This window comes from Chiloscyllium plagiosum, unplaced genomic scaffold (genome assembly GCF_037043375.1).
Source record: "Chiloscyllium plagiosum isolate Xiang-an unplaced genomic scaffold, Cpla_swu_hap1 HiC_scaffold_44, whole genome shotgun sequence".
Taxonomy (NCBI): Eukaryota; Metazoa; Chordata; class Chondrichthyes; order Orectolobiformes; family Hemiscylliidae; genus Chiloscyllium; species Chiloscyllium plagiosum.
Window position 1 is genome coordinate 19,451,174 of NW_028270182.1, and position 22,240 is coordinate 19,473,413.

General features: G+C 48.7%; 1 protein-coding gene across 1 annotated transcript in view; it reads right to left on the reverse strand.

Moving 5' to 3' along the window:
- The window catches only part of LOC122544416 (neuroligin-2-like), a 333,176-nt gene extending 311,392 nt beyond the window's left edge, over window positions 1-21,784 (reverse strand). The window contains 1 exon segment of the mRNA XM_087982876.1: window positions 21,148-21,784. Coding sequence (XP_087839002.1) covers window positions 21,148-21,619 — 472 coding nt within the window. The 5' untranslated portion in view covers window positions 21,620-21,784.
- Window positions 21,785-22,240: the final 456 nt, after the last annotated feature.

A 22,240-nucleotide genomic window follows, 5' to 3' on the forward strand; every position in this document is an offset into this window, starting at 1 on the left:
CATCAATACAAGGTCTTTACAGATAAATAGAGCCCACATTGATAGACACATCAATACAAGGTCCTTACAGATAAATAGAGCCCACACTGATAGACACATCAATACAAGGTCCTTACAGATAAATAGAGCCCACACTGATGGACTCATCAATACAAGGTCCTTACAGATAAATAGAGCCCACACTGATAGACTCATCGATACAAGGTCTTTACAGATAAATAGAGCCCACACTGATGGACTCATCAATACAAGGTCCTTACAGATAAATAGAGCCCACACTGATGGACTCATCAATACAAGGTCCTTACAGATAAATAGAGCCCACACTGATAGACTCATCGATACAAGGTCTTTACAGATAAATAGAGCCCACACTGATGGACTCATCAATACAAGGTCCTTACAGATAAATAGAGCCCACACTGATGGACTCATCAATACAAGGTCCTTACAGATAAATAGAGCCCACACTGATGGACTCATCAATACAAGGTCTTTACAGATAAATAGAGCCCACACTGATGGACTCATCAATACAAGGTCCTTACAGATAAATAGAGCCCACACTGATAGACTCATCGATACAAGGTCTTTACAGATAAATAGAGCCCACACTGATAGACTCATCAATACAAGGTCCTTACAGATAAATAGAGCCCACACTGATAGACACATCAATACAAGGTCCTTACAGATAAATAGAGCCCACACTGATGGACTCATCAATACAAGGTCTTTACAGATAAATAGAGCCCACACTGATAGACACATCAATACAAGGTCTTTACAGATAAATAGAGCCCACATTGATAGACACATCAATACAAGGTCCTTACAGATAAATAGAGCCCACACTGATAGACACATCAATACAAGGTCCTTACAGATAAATAGAGCCCACACTGATGGACTCATCAATACAAGGTCCTTACAGATAAATAGAGCCCACACTGATAGACTCATCGATACAAGGTCTTTACAGATAAATAGAGCCCACACTGATGGACTCATCAATACAAGGTCCTTACAGATAAATAGAGCCCACACTGATGGACTCATCAATACAAGGTCCTTACAGATAAATAGAGCCCACACTGATAGACTCATCGATACAAGGTCTTTACAGATAAATAGAGCCCACACTGATGGACTCATCAATACAAGGTCCTTACAGATAAATAGAGCCCACACTGATGGACTCATCAATACAAGGTCCTTACAGATAAATAGAGCCCACACTGATGGACTCATCAATACAAGGTCCTTACAGATAAATAGAGCCCACACTGATAGACTCATCGATACAAGGTCTTTACAGATAAATAGAGCCCACACTGATGGACTCATCAATACAAGGTCCTTACAGATAAATAGAGCCCACACTGATAGACTCATTGATACAAGGTCCTTACAGATAAATAGAGCCCACACTGATAGACTCATCGATACAAGGTCTTTACAGATAAATAGAGCCCACACTGATAGACTCATCGATACAAGGTCTTTACAGATAAATAGAGCCCACACTGAAGGACTCATCAATACAAGGTCCTTACAGATAAATAGAGCCCACACTGATGGACTCATCAATACAAGATCCTTACAGATAAATAGAGCCCACACTGATGGACTCATCAATACAAGGTCCTTACAGATAAATAGAGCCCACACTGGTAGACTCATCGATACAAGGTCTTTACAGATAAATAGAGCCCACACTGATGGACTCATCAATACAAGGTCCTTACAGATAAATAGAGCCCACACTGATGGACTCATCAATACAAGGTCCTTACAGATAAATAGAGCCCACACTGATAGACTCATCCATACAAGGTCTTTACAGATAAATAGAGTCCACACTGATAGACTCATCAATACAAGGTCTTTACAGATAAATAGAGCCCACACTGATAGACTCATCAATACAAGGTCCTTACAGATAAATAGAGCCCACACTGATAGACACATCAATACAAGGTCCTTACAGATAAATAGAGCCCACACTGATGGACTCATCAATACAAGGTCCTTACAGATAAATAGAGCCCACACTGATGGACTCATCAATACAAGGTCCTTACAGATAAATAGAGCCCACACTGATGGACTCATCAATACAAGGTCCTTACAGATAAATAGAGCCCACACTGATGGACTCATCAATACAAGGTCCTTACAGATAAAAAGAGCCCACACTGATGGACTCATCAATACAAGGTCCTTACAGATAAACAGAGCCCACACTGATAGACTCATCAATACAAGGTCCTTACAGATAAACAGAGCCCACACTGATAGACTCATCAATACAAGGTCCTTACAGATAAATAGTGTCCACACTGATGGACTCATCAATACAAGGTCCTTACAGATAAATAGAGTCCACACTGATGGACTCATCAATACAAGGTCCTTACAGATAAATAGAGTCCACACTGATAGACTCATCAATACAAGGTCCTTATAGATAAATAGAGCCCACACTGATAGACTAATCAATACAAGGTCCTTACAGATAAATAGAGCCCACACTGATAGACTCATCGATACAAGGTCTTTACAGATAAATAGAGCCCACACTGATAGACTCATCAATACAAGGTCTTTACAGATAAATAGAGCCCACACTGATAGACTCATCGATACAAGGTCTTTACAGATAAATAGAGTCCACACTGATGGACTCATCAATACAAGATCCTTACAGATAAATAGAGTCCACACTGATAGACTCATCAATACAAGGTCCTTACAGATAAATAGAGCCCACACTGGTAGACTCATCAATACAAGGTCCTTACAGATAAATAGAGCCCACACTGGTGGACTCATCAATACAAGGCCCTAACAGATAAATAGAGCCCACACTGATAGACTCATCAATACAAGGTCCTTACAGATAAATAGAGCCCACACTGATAGACACATCAATACAAGGTCCTTACAGATAAATAGAGCCCACACTGATGGACTCATCAATACAAGGTCTTTACAGATAAATAGAGCCCACACTGATAGACACATCAATACAAGGTCTTTACAGATAAATAGAGCCCACATTGATAGACACATCAATACAAGGTCCTTACAGATAAATAGAGCCCACACTGATAGACTCATCACTACAAGGTCCTTACAGATAAATAGAGCCCACACAGATAGACTCATCAATACAAGGTCCTTATAGATAAATAGAGCCCACACTGGTAGACTCATCAATACAAGGTCCTTCCAGATAAATAGAGCCCACACAGATAGACTCATCAATACAAGGTCCTTACAGATAAATAGAGCCCACACTGGTAGACTCATCACTACAAGGTCCTTACAGATAAATAGAGCCCACACTGGTAGACTCATCAATACAAGGTCCTTATTGATAAATAGAGCCCACACTGAGAGACTCATCAACACAAGGTCGTTACAGATAAATAGAGCCTACACAGATAGACTCATCAATACAAGGTCCTTACAGATAAATAGAGTCCACACTGATAGACTCATCGATACAAGGTCCTTACAGATAAATAGAGCCCACACTGATAGACTCGTCAATACAAGGTCCTTACAGATAAATAGAGTCCACACTGATGGACTCATCAATACAAGGTCCTTACAGATAAATAGAGCCCACACAGATAGACTCATCAATACAAGGTCTTTACAGATAAATAGAGCCCACACTGATAGACTCATCAATACAAGGTCTTTACAGATAAATAGAGCCCACACTGATAGACTCATCGATACAAGGTCTTTACAGATAAATAGAGTCCACACTGATGGACTCATCAATACAAGGTCCTTACAGATAAATAGAGTCCACACTGATGGACTCATCAATACAAGGTCCTTACAGATAAATAGAGCCCACACTGATGGACTCATCAATACAAGGTCCTTATAGATAAATAGAGCCCACACTGGTAGACTCATCAATACAAGGTCCTTACAGATAAATAGAGCCCACACTGATAGACTCATCAATACAAGGTCCTTATAGATAAATAGAGCCCACACTGATAGACTCATCACTACAAGGTCCTTACAGATAAATAGAGCCCACACAGATAGACTCATCAATACAAGGTCCTTATAGATAAATAGAGCCCACACTGATAGACTCATCACTACAAGGTCCTTACAGATAAATAGAGCCCACACTGGTAGACTCCTCAATACAAGGTCCTTACAGATAAATAGAGCCCACACAGATAGACTCATCAATACAAGGTCTTTACAGATAAATAGAGCCCACACTGATAGAGCGCAGCAGGTCAGGCAGCATCCAAGGAACAGGAGAATTGATATTTTGGGCATATGCCCTTCTTCAGGAATCCTACTGCGAATCCTCTTGCAAGGATGTCTTCCTTGAAGAAGCTCTCTTCCTCCCTCTACAAGGATTTTAGTGAGTCCCTTTTCTCACTGCACCCCAAGGTCATCTCCTCTGCCCAGAAGCTCTTCAGTCACGTTATCAAACAGACTCGCTACCGCAGCCACATCTCCTTCCTCAGCACCTGCCTACGGAACCGACTGATGCCGCACGGACTCCGGACTATGTTCCGACCAATAAAATTTGGACCCAACCAGGACAACCAGTACCTACAACAAATCCGTAGCCTCCAGCAACAGACCTCCCTCCGGATCCTCCGCTCCACGCTTGCAGCCATGCGCTGCTACCTACATTCCCTACAGTCAGCACTACCCCAGCTCTCACAGACTTGTAAAGGACCTCTACTACTCTTCATCCTCAGAAGAATCCATACACCAAACAAACAGTTCTTCCTAGCCATATCGGAAAGATTCCTGAAGAAGGGCTCATGCCTGAAACGTCGATTCTCCTGCTCCTTGGATGCTGCCTGACCTGCGCTTTTCCATATTATATAGGTTCTATATACCTATATTATAGGTATATAGAACCCACACTGGTAGATTCATCAACGCAAGGTCCTTACAGATAGGTAGAGCCCACACTGATGGACTCATCAATACAAGGTCCTTCCAGATAAATAGAGCCCACACTGGTAGACTCATCAATACAAGGTCCTTACAGATAAATAGAGCCCACTCTGATAGACTCATCAATGCAGGGTCCTTACAGGTATATCGAGCAGGCTGACAGAGTCACCATGAAAGTCTCTACAGATATGCAGAGAACACACTGATTGCAGTCATCAGTACAAGGTCCTTACAGATATATAGAGTACCCCATTAGACTCATCACTTCACAGCTGAACAGGGAGTTCAGGGAAAACATGTTCTGCTGGAGAGTGGGGTCAACGTGGAACTCACTCTCACAAAGAGTGGGCGAGGAGAACAATACGACGCATTCAAAGGGGATGGATGCAAGAGGGAGAAAGGAATAGGAAGATATGCTGACAGAGCAACGGGAAGAGGGGGTGGGAGGAGATTCATGTGGCGCAGAAACATCAGGAGATACTCTGTCCCCTTCAAACCCTCCAAGGACAGCAGCGGTTAAAATACAGTGTAAAACTCTCTACTCTTTTAAACTGAAAGTAAAGCTCTCTCTACACTGTCACGCATGTTGAGGACAGATACAGCAATGGGTTAGAAACAGAGTAAAAATCTCTCTACTATTTTAAAATGGAAGTAAAGTGCCATTAACACTATCCCCATCAAACATTCCCAGGACAGGTATTGCATAGATACAGAGTAAACCTCCCCCTGATCAGATGGGCCAATGGGCTGAGGAGAGGCAGATGGAGTTTAATATAAATAAATGTGAGGTGCTGCATTTTGGGAAAGCAAATCTTAGCAGGACTTATACACTTAATGGTAAGGTCCTAGGGGGTGTTGCTGAACAAAGAGACCTTGGAGTGCAGGTTCATAGCTCCTTGAAAGTGGAGTTGCTGGTAGATAGGATAGTGAAGGAGGCGTTTGGTATGCTTTCCTTTATTGGTCAGAGTACTGAGTACAGGAGTTGGGAGGTCATGTTGCGGCTGTACAGGACATTGGTTAGGCCACAGTTGGAATATTGTGTGCAATTCTGATCTCCTTCCTATCGGAAAGATGTTGTGAAACTTGAAAGGGTTCAGAAAAAATTTGCAAGGATGTTGCCAGGGTTGGAGGATCTGAGCTACAGGGAGAGGCTGAACAGGCTGGGGCTGTTTTCCCTGGAGCGTCGGAGGCTGAGGGGGTGACCTTATAGAGGTTTACAAAATTATGAGGGGCATGGATAGGATAAGTAGACCAAGTCTTTTCCCTAGGGTGGGGGAGTCCAGAACTAGAGGGCATAGGTTTAGGGTGAGAGGGGAAAGATATAAAAGAGACCTAAGGGGCAACATTTTCACGCAGAGGGTGGTACGTGTATAGAATGAGCTGCCAGAGGAAGTGGTGGAGGCTGGTACAATTGCAACATTTAAGAGGCATTTGGATGGGTATATGAATAGAAAGTGTTTGGAGGAATATGGGCCGGGTGCTGGCAGGTGGGACTAGATTGGGTTGGGATATCTGGTCAGCATGGATGGGTTGGACCGAAGGGTCTGTTTCCGTGCTGTACATCTCTGTGACTCTATGACTGTATTCTTCAAAAGTGAAAAGTAAAAAGTATTCTAATCTTTTAAACTGAGAGCAAAGCTCCCTCTGCACTGACGCTATCAGACGTGCTCAGGAAAGATGCAACAAGGGTTGGAATCAGAGAAAATCACTCTTGACTCTTTAAAACCGAAAGTAAACAGAAAGTAAAGCTTTCTCTACTGTTCTAAATGGAAAGTGAAAGAAAGAAAATCTCCCTCAACGCTGTTCCAAACACTATCGAGAGAGTGGTGCTGGAAAAGCACAGCAGGTCAGGCAGCATCCGAGGAGCAGAAAAATCGACGTTTCAGGCAAGAGCCCTTCATCAGAAGCTTTTTTCCAGATTAGATTCCCTATAGTGTGGAAGGTCCACACCAACCCTCCAAAGAGGAACCCACGCAGACCCATTCCCCCACCCTATTAGTCAACATTTCACCCTGAATAATGCTCCGAACCTACACATCCCTGAACACTATGGTGTAATTTAGCATGGCCAATCCACCCTAATCTAGACATTCATGAACACTATGGGGTAATTTACCACGGCCAATCCACCCTAACCTACACATCCCTGAACACTATGGGGTAATTTAGCACTGCCAATCCACCATAACCCACACATCACTGAACACTATGGGGAAATTTAGCATGGCCAATCCACCCTAACCTACACATCCCTGAATACTATGGAGCAATTTAGCATGGCCAATCCACCCTAACCCACACATCCCTGAATACTATGGGGTAATTTAGCACGGCCAATCCACCCTAACCCACACATGGTTGAACACTATGGGGTAATTTAGCATGGCCAATCCACCCTAACCTACACATCCCTGAACACTATGGGGAAATTTAGCACTGCCAATTCACCCTAACCTACACATCCCTGAACACTGTGGGGTAATTTAGCATGGCCAATCCACCCTAACCTGCACATCCCTGAACACTATGGGGAAATTTAGCACTGCCAAATCACCCTAACCTACACATCCCTGAACACTGTGGGGTAATTTAGCATGGCCAATCCACCCGAGCCTACACATCCCTGAATACTATGGGGTAATTTACCATGGTCAATCCACCCAACCCACACATCCCTGAACACTATGCGGTAATTTAGTATGGCCAATCCACCCTAACCTACACATCCCTGAACACTATGGGGTAATTTAGCATGTCCAATCCACCCTAACCCACACAGCCCTGAACACTATGGGGCAATTTAGCATGGCCAATCCACCCTAACCTACATATCCCTGAACACTATGGGTAATTTAGCATGTCCAATCCACCCTAACCCACACAGCCCTGAACACTATGGGGTAATTTAGCATGGCCAATCCACACTAACCTACACATCCCTGAACACTATGGGGCAATTTAGCACGGCCACTCCACTCGAACCTACACATCCCTGAACACGATGGGGTAATTTAGCATGGCCAATCCACCCTAACCCACACACCATTGAACACTATGGGGCAATTTAGCACGGCCAATCCACCCTTACCTACACATCCCTGGACACTATGGGGCAATTTAGCATGGCCAATCCACCCTTACCCACACATCCCTGAACACTATGGCAATTTAGCACGGCCAATCCACCCTAACCTACACATCCCTGAACACTATGGGGTAATTTAGCACTGCCAATCCACCATAACCTACACATCCCTGAACACTATGGGGTAATTTAGCATGGCCAATCCACCCTAACCAACACATCACTGAACACTAAGGGGTAATTTAGCATGGCCAATCCACCCTAACCTACACATTCATGAACACCATGGGGCAATTCAGCATGGCCAATCCACCCTAACCGACACATCCCTGAACACTTGGGGCAATTTAGCATGGTCGATCCACCCTAACCTGCACATCCCTGAACACTATGGGCAATTCAGCATGGCCAATCCACCCTAACCCACACATCCCTGAACACAATGGGGTAATTTAGCATGGCCAATCCACCCTAACCAACACATCCCTGAACACTATGGGGCAATTTCCCACGGCCAATCCACCCTAACCTACACATCCCTGGACACTATGGCAATTTAGCTCGGCCAATCCACCCAAACCTTTACATCCCTGAACACTATGGGGTAATTTAGCACGGCCAATCCACCTTAACCTACACATCCCTGAACATTATGGGGTAATTTAGCACAACCAATCCACCCTAACCTACACATCCCTGAACACTATGGGGAAATTTAGCACTGCCAATCCACCCTAACCTACACATCCCTGAACACTATGGGGTAATTTAGCACGGCCAATCCAACCTAACCCACACATCACTGAACACTATGGGGCAATTCAGCATGGCCAATCCACCCTAACCCACACATCCCTGAACACAATGGGGTAATTTAGCATGGCCAATCCACCCTAACCTACACATTCATGAACACCATGGGGTAATTTGGCATTGCCAATCCACCCTAACCTACACATCCCTGAACACTATGGGGTAAGTTAGCATGGCCAATCCACCCTAACCTACACATCCCTGAACACTATGGGGCAATTCAGCATGGCCAATCCACCCTAACCCACACATCCCTGAACACAATGGGGTAATTTAGCATGGCCAATCCACCCTAACCGACACATCCCTGAACACTATGGCCAATTTAGCATGGCCAATTCACCCTAACCTACACATCCCTGAACACTATGGGGCAATTTAGCACGGCCAATCCACCCTAACCTGCACATCCCTGAACACAGTGGGGTAATTTAGCACGGCCAATCCACCCTAACCTACACATCCCTGAACACTATGGGGTAATTTAGCACTGCCAATCCACCATAACCCACACATCACTGAACACTAAGGGGTAATTTAGCACTGCCAATCCACCATAACCCACACATCACTGAACACTATGGGGTAATTTAGCACGGCCAATCCACCATAACCCACACATCCCTGAACACTATGGCAATTTAGCATGGCCAATCCACCCTAACCTACACATCCCTGGACACTATGGGGCAATTTAGCATGGCCAATCCTCCCTAACCTACACATCCCTGAACACTATGAGGTAATTTAGCATGGCCAATCCACCATAACCCACACATCCCTGAACACTATGGCAATTTAGCATGGTCGATCCACCCTAACCTACACATCCCTGAACACTATGGGCAATTCAGCATGGCCAATCCACCCTAACCCACACATCCCTGAACACAATGGGGTAATTTAGCATGGCCAATCCACCCTAACCTACACATCCCTGAACACTATGGGGCAATCTAGCATGGCCAATCCACCCTAACCTACACATCCCTGAACACTATGGGGTAATTTAACACAGCCAATCCACCCTAAACCACACATCCCTGAACACAATGGGGTAATTTAGCATGGCCAATCCACCCTAACCTACACATCCCTGAACACTATGGGGCAATTTAGCATTGCCAGTCCACCCTAACCTACACATCCCTGAACACTATGGGTAATTTAGCATGGTCAATCCACCCTAACCTACACATCCCTGAACACTATGGAGCAATTTAGCATTGCCAGTCCACCCTAACCTACACATCCCTGAACACTATGGGGTAATTTAGCATGGCCAATCCACCCTAACCTACACATCCCTGAACACTATGGGGCAATTTAGCATTGCCAGTCCACCATAACCCACACAGCACTGAACACTAAGGGGTAATTTAGCACTGCCAATCCACCATAACCCACACATCACTGAACACTATGGGGTAATTTAGCACGGCCAATCCACCATAACCCACACATCCCTGAACACTATGGCAATTTAGCATGGCCAATCCACCCTAACCTACACATCCCTGGACACTATGGGGCAATTTAGCATGGCCAATCCTCCCTAACCTACACATCCCTGAACACTATGAGGTAATTTAGCATGGCCAATCCACCCTAACCCACACATCCCTGAACACTATGGTGCAATTTAGCACTGCCAATCCACCATAACCCACACATCCCTGAACACTATGGCAATTTAGCATGGCCAATCCACCCTTACCCACACATCCCTGAACACTATGGGATAATTTAGCACTGCCAATCTACCCATACCTACACATCCCTGAACACTATGTGGTAATTTAGCACTGCCAATCCACCATAACCCACACATCACTGAACACTAAGGGGTAATTTAGCACTGCCAATCCACCATAACCCACACATCACTGAACACTATGGGGTAATTTAGCACGGCCAATCCACCATAACCCACACATCCCTGAACACTATGGCAATTTAGCATGGCCAATCCAGCCTAACCTACACATCCCTGAACGCTATGGGCAATTTAGCATGGTCGATCCACCCTAACCTACACATCCCTGAACACTATGGGCAATTCAGCATGGCCAATCCACCCTAACCCACACATCCCTGAACACAATGGGGTAATTTAGCATGGCCAATCCACCCTAACCTACACATCCCTGAACACTATGGGGCAATTTAGCATGGCCAATCCACCCTAACCTACACATCCCTGAACACTATGGGGTAATTTAACACAGCCAATCCACCCTAACCCACACATCCCTGAACACAATGGGGTAATTTAGCATGGCCAATCCACCTTAACCTACACATCCCTGAACACTATGGGGCAATTTAGCATTGCCAGTCCACCCTCACCTACACATCCCTGAACACTATGGGTAATTTAGCATGGTCAATCCACCCTCACCTACACATCCCTGAACACTATGGAGCAATTTAGCATTGCCAATCCACCCAAACCTTTACATCCCTGAACACTATGGGGTAATTTAGCACGGCCAATCCACCTTAACCTACACATCCCTGAACATTATGGGGTAATTTAGCACAACCAATCCACCCTAACCTACACATCCCTGAACACTATGGGGAAATTTAGCACTGCCAATCCACCCTAACCTACACATCCCTGAACACTATGGGGTAATTTAGCACGGCCAATCCACCCTAACCCACACATCACTGAACACTAAGGGGTAATTTAGCATGGCCAATCCACCCTAACCTACACATTCATGAACACCATGGGGTAATTTGGCATTGCCAATCCACCCTAACCTACACATCCCTGAACACTATGGGGTAAGTTAGCATGGCCAATCCACCCTAACCTACACATCCCTGAACACAATGGGGTAATTTAGCATGGCCAATCCACCCTAACCGACACATCCCTGAACACTATGGCCAATTTAGCATGGCCAATTCACCCTAACCTACACATCCCTGAACACTATGGGGCAATTTAGCACGGCCAATCCACCCTAACCTGCACATCCCTGAACACAGTGGGGTAATTTAGCACGGCCAATCCACCCTAACCTACACATCCCTGAACACTATGGGGTAATTTAGCACTGCCAATCCACCATAACCCACACATCACTGAACACTAAGGGGTAATTTAGCACTGCCAATCCACCATAACCCACACATCACTGAACACTATGGGGTAATTTAGCACGGCCAATCCACCATAACCCACACATCCCTGAACACTATGGCAATTTAGCATGGCCAATCCACCCTAACCTACACATCCCTGGACACTATGGGGTAATTTAGCATGGCCAATCTACCCATACCTACACATCCCTGAACACTATGTGGTAATTTAGCACTGCCAATCCACCATAACCCACACATCACTGAACACTAAGGGGTAATTTAGCACTGCCAATCCACCATAACCCACACATCACTGAACACTATGGGGTAATTTAGCACGGCCAATCCACCATAACCCACACATCCCTGAACACTATGGCAATTTAGCATTGCCAGTCCACCCTCACCTACACATCCCTGAACACTATGGGTAATTTAGCATGGTCAATCCACCCTCACCTACACATCCCTGAACACTATGGAGCAATTTAGCATTGCCAGTCCACCCTAACCTACACATCCCTGAACACTATGGGGTAATTTAGCATGGCCAATCCACCCTAACCTACACATCCCTGAACACTATGGGGCAATTTAGCATTGCCAGTCCATCCTAACCTACACATCCCTGAACACTATGGGGTAAATTAGCATGGGGAGAAAGTGAGGTCTGCAGATGCTGGAGATCAGAGCTGAAAATGTGTTGCTGGAAAAGCGCAGCAGTTCAGGCAGCATCCAAGGAACAGGAGAATCGACGTTTCGGGCATAATCCCTTCTTCCATCCTAACCTACACATCCCTGAACACTATGGGGTAATTTAGCATGGCCAATCCATCCTAACCTAGGCAGCGGATGTCGGTTTGTGCGCTGGGCTGGAAGGTTCATTTTCGGACATTTTGTCACCATGCTCAGTGGTTAGCACGGCTGCGTCCCAGCACCAGAGTCCCGGGTTCGATTCCAGCCTCGGTTGACTGTCTGTGTGGAGCTTGCAAGTTCTCCCCGTGTCTGCGATGGTTTCCTCTGGTTTCCTCCCACAGTCCAAAGATGTGCAGGTCAGGTGAAATGGCTGTGCTAAATTGCCCATAGTGTTAAGGGCATTAGTCAGAGGGAAATGCGTCTGGGTGGGGTTTTCTTCAGAGGGTTGGTGTGGGCTTGATGGGCCGGAGGGCCTGTTTCCACACTGTAGGGGAATCTAATCTTCAGTGAGCCTCTGGATGAAGCACTGGGGGTGTAGCCTGCTTTCTATTGATATGTTTGGGTTTCCTTGGGTTGGCGATGCTATTTCCTGTGGTGATGTCATCTCCTATGGTGATGTCGTTTCCTGTTCTTTCTCTCAGGGGGTGGTAAATGGGATCCAAAAACCCAAACATATCAATAGAAAGGGGTTTACACCCCCAGTGCATCGTCCAGAGACTCACTGAAGATGTTACCTAGTACGGTGACGAAATGTCTGAAAATGAACCTTCCAGGTCATTGAGCAAACCTCCATCCAGAACCTCAACCTGAGCTACAAATCTTCTCAAAACCTCGATATACAGGCAGTCTCAGACCTCATTGCTGCGCGGGTAAAGACTCATAATCCTCTGAGAGAACAAATTCCTCCTCATCTCAATCTTACATTGACAGTCCTTTATTCTGAGTCCACGTCCTCTAGTTCGAGACATAAAATAAGCAGATGCTGGCAATCAGGACCAAAAACAGAAAATGCTGGAAAAAGCTGCGGGTCTGACAGCAGCTGAACCAGTTCTGAGGAAGGGTCACTGCACCCGAAACCTTAATTCTTGTTTCTCTCCATAGATACTGCCAGACCTGCTGAGTTGTTCCAGCAATTTCTGTTTTTGCTTCCCCTGGTCCCAGACTCTGTCACGAGGTGAAACACCTTCGCAATCCTGTCATGCCCCTTAAGAATCCTACGTTTCAACAAGATCATCTTACAATCTTCAAAACTCCAGTGAGCAGAGTCCAAGCCTGTTTAATCACAGTCCCTTCAGACCAGGGATCAGCTGAATGAACTGTCTCCAACGCTAATGTATATCTCCTTCAGTAAGCCTTCCAGATGTGCAATTCTAGCCTCCTTCCTATTGGAAAGAGGTCGTGAAACTTGAAAGGGGTCAGAGAAAATTCACAAGGATGTTGCCAGGATTGGAGGGTTTGAGCTGCAGGGAGAGGCGGAACAGGCTGGGGCTGTTTTCCCTGGAGCGTCAGAGGCTGAGGGGTGACCTTATAGAGGTTTACAAAATTATGAGGGGCATGGATAGGGTAAATAGACAAAGTCTTTTCCCTGGGGTGGAGGAGTCCAGAACTAGAGGGTTTAGAGTGAGAGGGGAATGATGTAAAAGGGACCTAAGGGGCAACTTTTTCACACAGAGGGTGGTATGTGTATGGAATGAGCTGCCAGAGGAAGTGGTGGAGGCTGGTACAATTTAAAAGGCATTTGGATGCATATATGAATAGGAAGGGTTTGGAGGGATATGGGCCGGGTGCTGGCAGGTGGGACTAGGTTGGGTTGGGATATCTGGTCGGCATGGACGGGTTGGACCGAAGGGTCTGTTTCCATGCTGTACATCTCTCTGACTCTATGTGGTCTTGTATACTTATTGCAAGACTTCCCTGCTCTTAAACCCCAACCCCTTTGAAATAAGGGCCAACATTCCCTTCGGCTTTCGGATTACCTGTTGGCCGCTGTGTGCTGGCTTTCTGTGTTCCCTGCAGCAATCCCGGAAGCCAGCCTTCCATCCATTTACACGTCTCGATGCCGCGGAATGGCTGCCAACATCATGAAAGAGCATCCCACCCCAGTAACACTCTCCTCCAACCTGTTCCTCCATGCAGACGCCTGAACACACATACCATCAGGTTGAGGTACAGCTTCTTCCTTGCTGTTATTAGGCTAATGAATGGACTCTCCAACTTCAAGTAATGCCCATCTTGTTAATATGATCTTGTCTAGTGCACAGTATAACCCTTATGCCTTACCCTTTCTTTGTTCAGTCTATGACCTGTATATCATTGCTTACTATGATCAGCTTGTACTGCTCTCTAACAAAGGTTTGCACTGTACTCAGGTACATGTGACTGTAAATCAAATCAGAAATTTGATTTGGGCTTATGCCCGAAGAAGGGCTTATGCCCGAAACGTCGATTCTCCTGTTCCCTGGATGCTGCCTGACCTGCTGCGCTGTTCCAGCAACACATTTTCAGCTCTGATCTCCAGCATCTGCAGACCTCACTTTCTCCTGTAAATCAAATCAATCAATCAAATACCCCAAAATCACTCTGTGTTGTGCGACAATGCTGCCCCTTTAACAAAATTATGCTGTCCTTGTTTATTTTCCAAGAGGGGTTATAAAAGTAAAGGTGCCGATATGTCTGGAGGTGGCTACTATATATCACTGAAGTCAACAATCAGAGGAGGTGTTTTTAAACAGTTGTATAATGAAAGGGGATTCACCAATTCTCCCAGTTCAGCTTTTATCTAGTTTGGTTTGACTTCAGCAAGTAATCAGAAAACTGTTGGGAGCAGAGAGGTCGTTACTGTGAAAAAGGTTCCCTGCTTCACCAGATGCTTCTTGCCTGACTCTTTTCTCTGAAATCTCTCCTGCCTGTAAGAACCTGTGTTTGAATTCACCTTTCGCCAAGGGGTGTGTTTATGACATGTTGCGGGGATTGGAACAGCTTCGTTAGGTTGTGATAGAGTCGGTTGGGTTTTCAAATAAGTTGAGTTATTCTAAATTCTGTTTGCTTTTGTTGCTGCTTCATCCGTGGGGTTTGAATAAATTCTGTTTTGCTGACAGCTGAGTGGTTTGACCAGCTGCATCGCTCCTGGAACATCACAATGCACCTACCTTCAAAATAAGACAAAAAAAAATTAGGGTCTAGGCTACCTTTTTAGGATGGTCGAAACAGCGTTTTAACATGTCATGGCATTAAAGTTGATCAGCAGAAACGGGATTCGAAGCTACGCCTCTGTCCAGACAGGGAATATGGATCGAGCGCCTTAGACCACATGGCCACACTGCCTTTTGAGGATGCTCTGAGGGGGTGTGTACCTTATCCATAACAGCAGGGACCAAGTGAAAAACTTTAACTCCTGTGTCTCTAATGATATTCAGATTTATTTCCATATCTCGTGGTGTCAAAGATCTGAGACCTTCCAGGATTGGGGACAAGCGTTTGCCAAGCTATAACTGTAGCCCGTGTCTTTCACAAAACCAAAGAATCCTTTGGCACAGAGGCCCAGACCTGGCAAACCATGAGGCGCGAGGCCTGTATCTGGAGCTCTGTGCCCACACACTCACATCGGTGGACTGATAAAAGGACCAAGAACAGCCCCTTCAGCAGATCCAAAAGGATCTGCCACCCTGCCGCACCCACAGCATGGCCACAGGGAACACAGGAAATCACGCTTGTCCAAACCACACCAGGAACACCCAGAATGCCTCAGCATTGACCACTCAGGCGGACACGGTCACTCGCAGACCAGGGAATACACTTCCCAAGACAAACTAACAATAAGCTTCCTGGACCCGATCAACACAGCTGTCCTAAAGACCTAAGGGCAGTCTCATACCCTAGTGATACCAAAGGACAGGTCAGACGGAGAGGCACCAGAATACCTCGCTCACAGGAGAGCCACAATGGAGACACCTTACTGTCAGGAAAAGGGACACTCCCACCTCCCTGGGAAGAGAGCTGGAATCTCCTGATTCCATTAGGAATTGATCAGTGCTGCCAGGATTCCTCACTTTATCGATATTCTTCTGATAACTGCTTTTATTATCAAATACATTGTATTTTCCCTGTTGTTAATTAACAGCATTTTACACGACACCAATAAAACCTCGCTTGATTTTCAGCTAGAGGAAGAGAGTTCCAGCTACCTGGGCAGACTGTCTGTGCTGTTTCAGCTTGGTCAGTTTCTCTTCCGCGATATCGCCGTGTTCATAAACGGTTTGTTAACTTCACTTTGAGCTGTGTTTTGTGATATCTGCTTTACTGGGCTAATTGCTCTGACACCAAGTCTGCATCAACGCACGATGCCTGTCTACGCTAACAACCTTTTGGTCCTAACGCGGTCCAACTCCCTCTACCCCTTGCCCATTTGTATATGGGGAGAAAGTGAGGACCACAGATGTTGGAGATCAGAGGCGAGAGGGTGTGGGGCTGGAAAAGCGCAGCAGGTCAGGCAGCATCCGAGGAGCAGGAGAATCGACGTTTCATCAGGAATTATGCCTGAAACGTGGATTTTCCTGCTCCTCAGATGCTGACTGACCTGCTGTGCTTTTCCAGCCCCACACTCTCGGCCCCCATTCATCAAGATGCCTCATAAATGTAGCTATCATGCCTGCCTCCATCACCTTCTCTGGCTATGTATTCCTGGCGTCTGCGTAAAAAGGACATGCCTTTCCCATCTCCTTTAAACGCACCCCCTTTTACCTCACACGCTCCCTCGTAATTGACACTTCCACACTCGGGAAAAGACTCCAGCGATCTACTCTCTGCACGCCTCTCATCACTTTGGAAACATTTTGTTCAGGTTGCATCAAGACAGAGAGAATGAAACAAAAGGCCAGTTAGCGGAACATCCATGTCTGGGAAAACACTGACTGAGGAGGTTACAGCTCGGTATTCACCAGACCCCCAACACAATCGGGCAGAGTCTACATGGTGTTGTGAAAGGATCACAGTGGATGCAGTGTGAAGGCATTTGATAAGGTGCCCCTACAAAAACAAAACGAGAGGCCGTGGATAACATATTAACGATGGTGGGGGATTGATTACCTCACAGGGTGCAGAGAAATAACGATAGGTCCGAATGTTAGATTTACTGATGTTCACGCAGGTAGATAGGAAAAGGAGTCTGCAAAGGGCTGAGTGAGTGGGCCAACGTTTGGCAGCTGAACCACAACGTGAAGCTGTCCATCTTAGCAGGAAGAGTAGAAAAGGAGCAGATTATTGAAGTGGGGAGGGATTGCAGAACTCGGAGTCACAAAGGGATCTGGTACATGGATCACAAAAAAAGTTAGTTAGGAGCAGCAACTGATTGGGAAGGAGAACGGAACGCTGGAAGGCGGATTGGATGATTTCGAAGTCAGGAGGTTTCACTGCGTTCATGTGGTGCACTAACAATCTTTTGGTCCTAACGCGGTCCAACTCCCTCTACCCCCTTGCCCATTTGTATACGGGGAGAAAGTGAGGACCACAGATGCTGGAGGTCAGAGGCACGTGTGAGGATGGGTGTCCTGGCTGTGTAGGGAGTGCAATGGAGGTTTACCGGACTGAACCCTGGGATGGCGGGACTGACGAGAGACTGGGATATTCACCGCAGTCGGGAAGAATGAGGGGAGGCCTCGCAGCAACCTGTCAAACTCGAACACAGACGGTGGCCAGCCTGTGAGCTTCTCGGCCAAAACACCTTCAAGAGGCAGACATCGTGCTGAGGGCCAAAGGCTTCAGAAAAACAACAGGGAGAAAATGGGACCGGGGTACTGAGCTGAATGATCAGCCACGATCAAATGGAACACAGCAGCTTCCATTAGGGTGGCACAGTGGTTAGCACTGCTGCCTCACAGCGCCAGAGAGCCGGGTCCAATCCCCGCCTCAGGCGACTGACTGTGTGGAGTTTGCACATTCTCCCCGTGTCTGTGTGGGTTTCCTTGAGGTGAATTGGCCATGCTAAACTGCCTGCAGTGTTAGGTGTAGGGGAATGGGTCTGGGTGGGTTGCGCTTTGACGGGTCGGTGTGGACTTGTTGGGCCGAAGGGCCTGTTTCCACACTGTAAGTAAGCTATTCCACAAAAACAAAACTCAGAGAAGGGTCGCTGGATGGATTCCGGAGATGAAGGGCATGGTTTTTTTTCCATTTAGATAGAGGCCGTGGGCTCGGCAGGTGTTAGGAGATGCAGCCTTACGGGGAAAGGTTGGACCGATTGGATCCTTATCGATTCGTGTTTAGAAGGACAAGAGTGGCTTTACGGAAATCTTGAAGATCCTGAGGGGATTGATCGGAGGTTTCACCTCGTGGCCGAGCCGAGAGTGAGAGGGAGGGAGGGATGGTGTGGGGAGGGGCTGAGTTAGGTATTAAAGTGCCTGCTCTGACTAGAATGCTGTGGGTCACAAACACTCCCACCTCCTGAATGACCTCTCCAAGTAATCCCGCCCTGACCCCTGACCCCTGCCAGATACTAATCTCGCCCACACCCGGCCCGGGTCACACCTGACTCCTCCCAATCACACCCTCTCGTGACCACAGCCTCATCCCCAGCTCAGGCCTCCATCCCCAACCCCAACCCCCCCATCCCCTTCCAGACCCCACACCCCCATCCCCTTCCTGATCCCACACCCCTATCCCCATCCTGACCCCACACCACTATTCCATTCCTGACCCCGACCACTATCCCCTTCCCGACCCCACCCCCCATCCCCTAGCCGACCCCGCACCCCCATCCCCTTCCCGACCCCGCACTCCCACCCCCTTCCCGACCCCGCACCCCCATCCCCTTCCTGACCCCACACCCCCACCCCCTTCCCGACCCCACACCCCCAGCCCCTTCCCGACCCCACACCCCCAGCCCCTTCCCGACCCCACACCCCCATCCTCTTCCTGACCCCACACCCCCAGCCCCTTCCTGACCCCGCACCCCCACCCCCTTCCCAACCCCGCACCCCCATCCCGACCCCGCACCCCCATCCCCTTCCTGACCCCACACCCCCATCCCCTTTCTGACCCCACACCCCCGTCCCCTTACTGACGCCACCCCCCTGTCCCCTTCCTGACCCCACCACCCTCCTTCCCCTTCCCGACCCCACCCTCCCACCCCCTTCCCGACCCCATGCCCCCATCCTCTTCCTGACCCCACCCTTCCATCCGCTTCCTGACCCCACACCTCCATCCCCTTACTGACCCCACCCCCCCTTCCCCTTCCTGACCCCACACCTCTATCCCCTTCCTGACCCCACACCCCCATCCCCTTCCTGCCCCCACACCACCGTCCCCTTCCCAATCCCACCCCCATCCCCTTCCTGACCCCACACCCCCATCCCCTTCCACACCCCACACCCCCATCTCCTTCCTGACCCCAAACCCCCATCTCCTTCCTGACCCCATCCCCTTCCTGAACCCTCGACCCCAGCCCCATCACCCCTCTAGCGATTCTGCCCCTCATTACCCTGCCCCTCCTGACCCCCTTCTCTTCTCTGCCTCCTTCCAAAGTCCCACCCATTCTTTCTTTGCCCCTTCACTCCCCCCCACCCCATTCCAGTCCCTTCCCTTCTTTCCCCTTCCCCCCCTTCAGCTCCCTACCCCTCCTCCTCCTACCCTTGCCCTTCCCTTTGGAACCTCCTGCCTGCACAGTTGGGGAGGGGGTGAAATCTCTTCCCCCCCAAAGAGCTCTCCGCCTGACCACAACTGACGGGGGTCAGTCGGTCGGAGGAGACATCAGCTTCCTGTTCCCAGTCCAAGACAGGAAATTGCCAGGAATGGCTGCTGTCAACCATTAGACCATTCTCAGTGGTGGGGTGGACGTCGCTAGGGCAAGTAAATTGGGCGGGTGGGAAAGACCACTGAGGGTTTTGACCAACACCCAGGAACCATCCAATCAGACTGGCCCCAAAGAAAGAGTGAGGCTTGACTGGGTCAGGTAGCCGATGGCAGGGGAGGTCAGGAGGAAGTGACCCCTCTGGGAATTGAGCCAGTCAGACAGAGAGATAGCCAACAAGTCTTCAGGTTCTGAGGAGAAATGTTTTCACTCAGAGAGTGTGGGGGGGGGGTGTCTGGAAGGCGCTGTGTAGGGGCGCGGCTCTGCACTGCGGAGATCCCTTGGGTGGGTGGGGGGGGACCTCACAACCTCTTCAACATTCTTCGGGGGAGCATTTGAGGCATGGGCCCAGCGCAGGGAAGAGGGTTCGGTGTAGATGGGCTGGCACACGACCCTCTGAACTCGGTGGACTCAACCTTCCCGGGCGAGGACAATGACGGCAGGTGCTGGGAAGCCAGAGTCTGGATTGGGGCGGTGCTGGAAAAGCACAGCTGCTCGGATGCTGCCTGAACTGCTCGGCCTTACTGGGGCCAACCCGCCTGGATCGAGTTGCCACACGTTGATGGATTGGTGAGATGGTTTCCCCCACCCCCAACAAAAAAACACACCATCTCCCCTTCTGTGGGGGAGGGGAGCGGGCGGACCTTACCGTTCTCGACGGGGACGTAGATGTTGAGGTAGAGGCAGTCCTCGCTCTGCTCCTGAATGTAGGTGGTCACATCGTCCAGGTTGGAGAGGAACCAGACAGGCAGCATCACCTCGGGCAGCATGCCGTGGATGTTCTGCGGGCAGACCGGGGCGAACTGGGTGGCGTTGCGGACGTCGGACCAGGAGGCGGGTGCTTCAGGGGGCTGGAAACGGCGGCCGCCCACCGGTGGGGTGGCAAAGGGCACGCCCAGGTACTGCACCACCGGACCCAGGATCTCGTTGTTGAGCTCCTTCCTGATGCCGCGGAGCTTGCCATAGTTGGTGGTGACCACCGGGTACATCTCGTCCTGCTTCTGACAGGACAGCAGCGCGAAGCAGGCCAAGGCCTCCAGCGCCCACAGCAGCACGCCCAGGTCGGAAGTGCGGCTCCTCAGGAGGGGCTCAGTGCCCCCCAGGAACAGGGCCACACGCATCTCCCTCGTCGATCTCACACCTCCCCCCTTCCCCCCCACCCCCCGGGACGCTAGGGGGGTGGTGACGTGCTGAGCCCCAGTTGAGAGTCCTCCTCCGCGCTTCCCCCCCACTGCCTCAGTCGCTGCGCCGGGCGGTCTCTGTCGCTGTCCTCTGCTGGCGGTCCATTCAGCGGGGGGGAAGGGTGCCTTCCCCTCCCTCCCCCCCCCCCACCACCACCCCTCCCCCCCCCCCCTGCTGACCCTCCGGGCTCTCGACGCTGCGGCGACCCCGGTGCAGAGGTCAACGCCGGCCTTCTGTCATAGCAGAGCCCGTCCGCTCCTCGACCCTGAGGCTATCGGAGCCTGCAACGAGAGAGAGAGAGAGAGAGAGGAACGGTCAGGAACATGCACTGAACAGCGGGCACACGGCCCAGAGGCGAGACGTCACATCCAAACCAACCACACATTGCCCCCCAGCAAGCTCCTCTCCCCAAACTCCTTCCAGCTCCAAACACAACCACAGCTCCACCATTGCTGTCCCCCTTTCTGATCGGTCCCCGTGCTCTCTGCACTGATCGCACCGAGTCTGTTTGCTGTGTGCGTGAGTGACTCATAGCCATACACATCCACAGGGAGACAGCT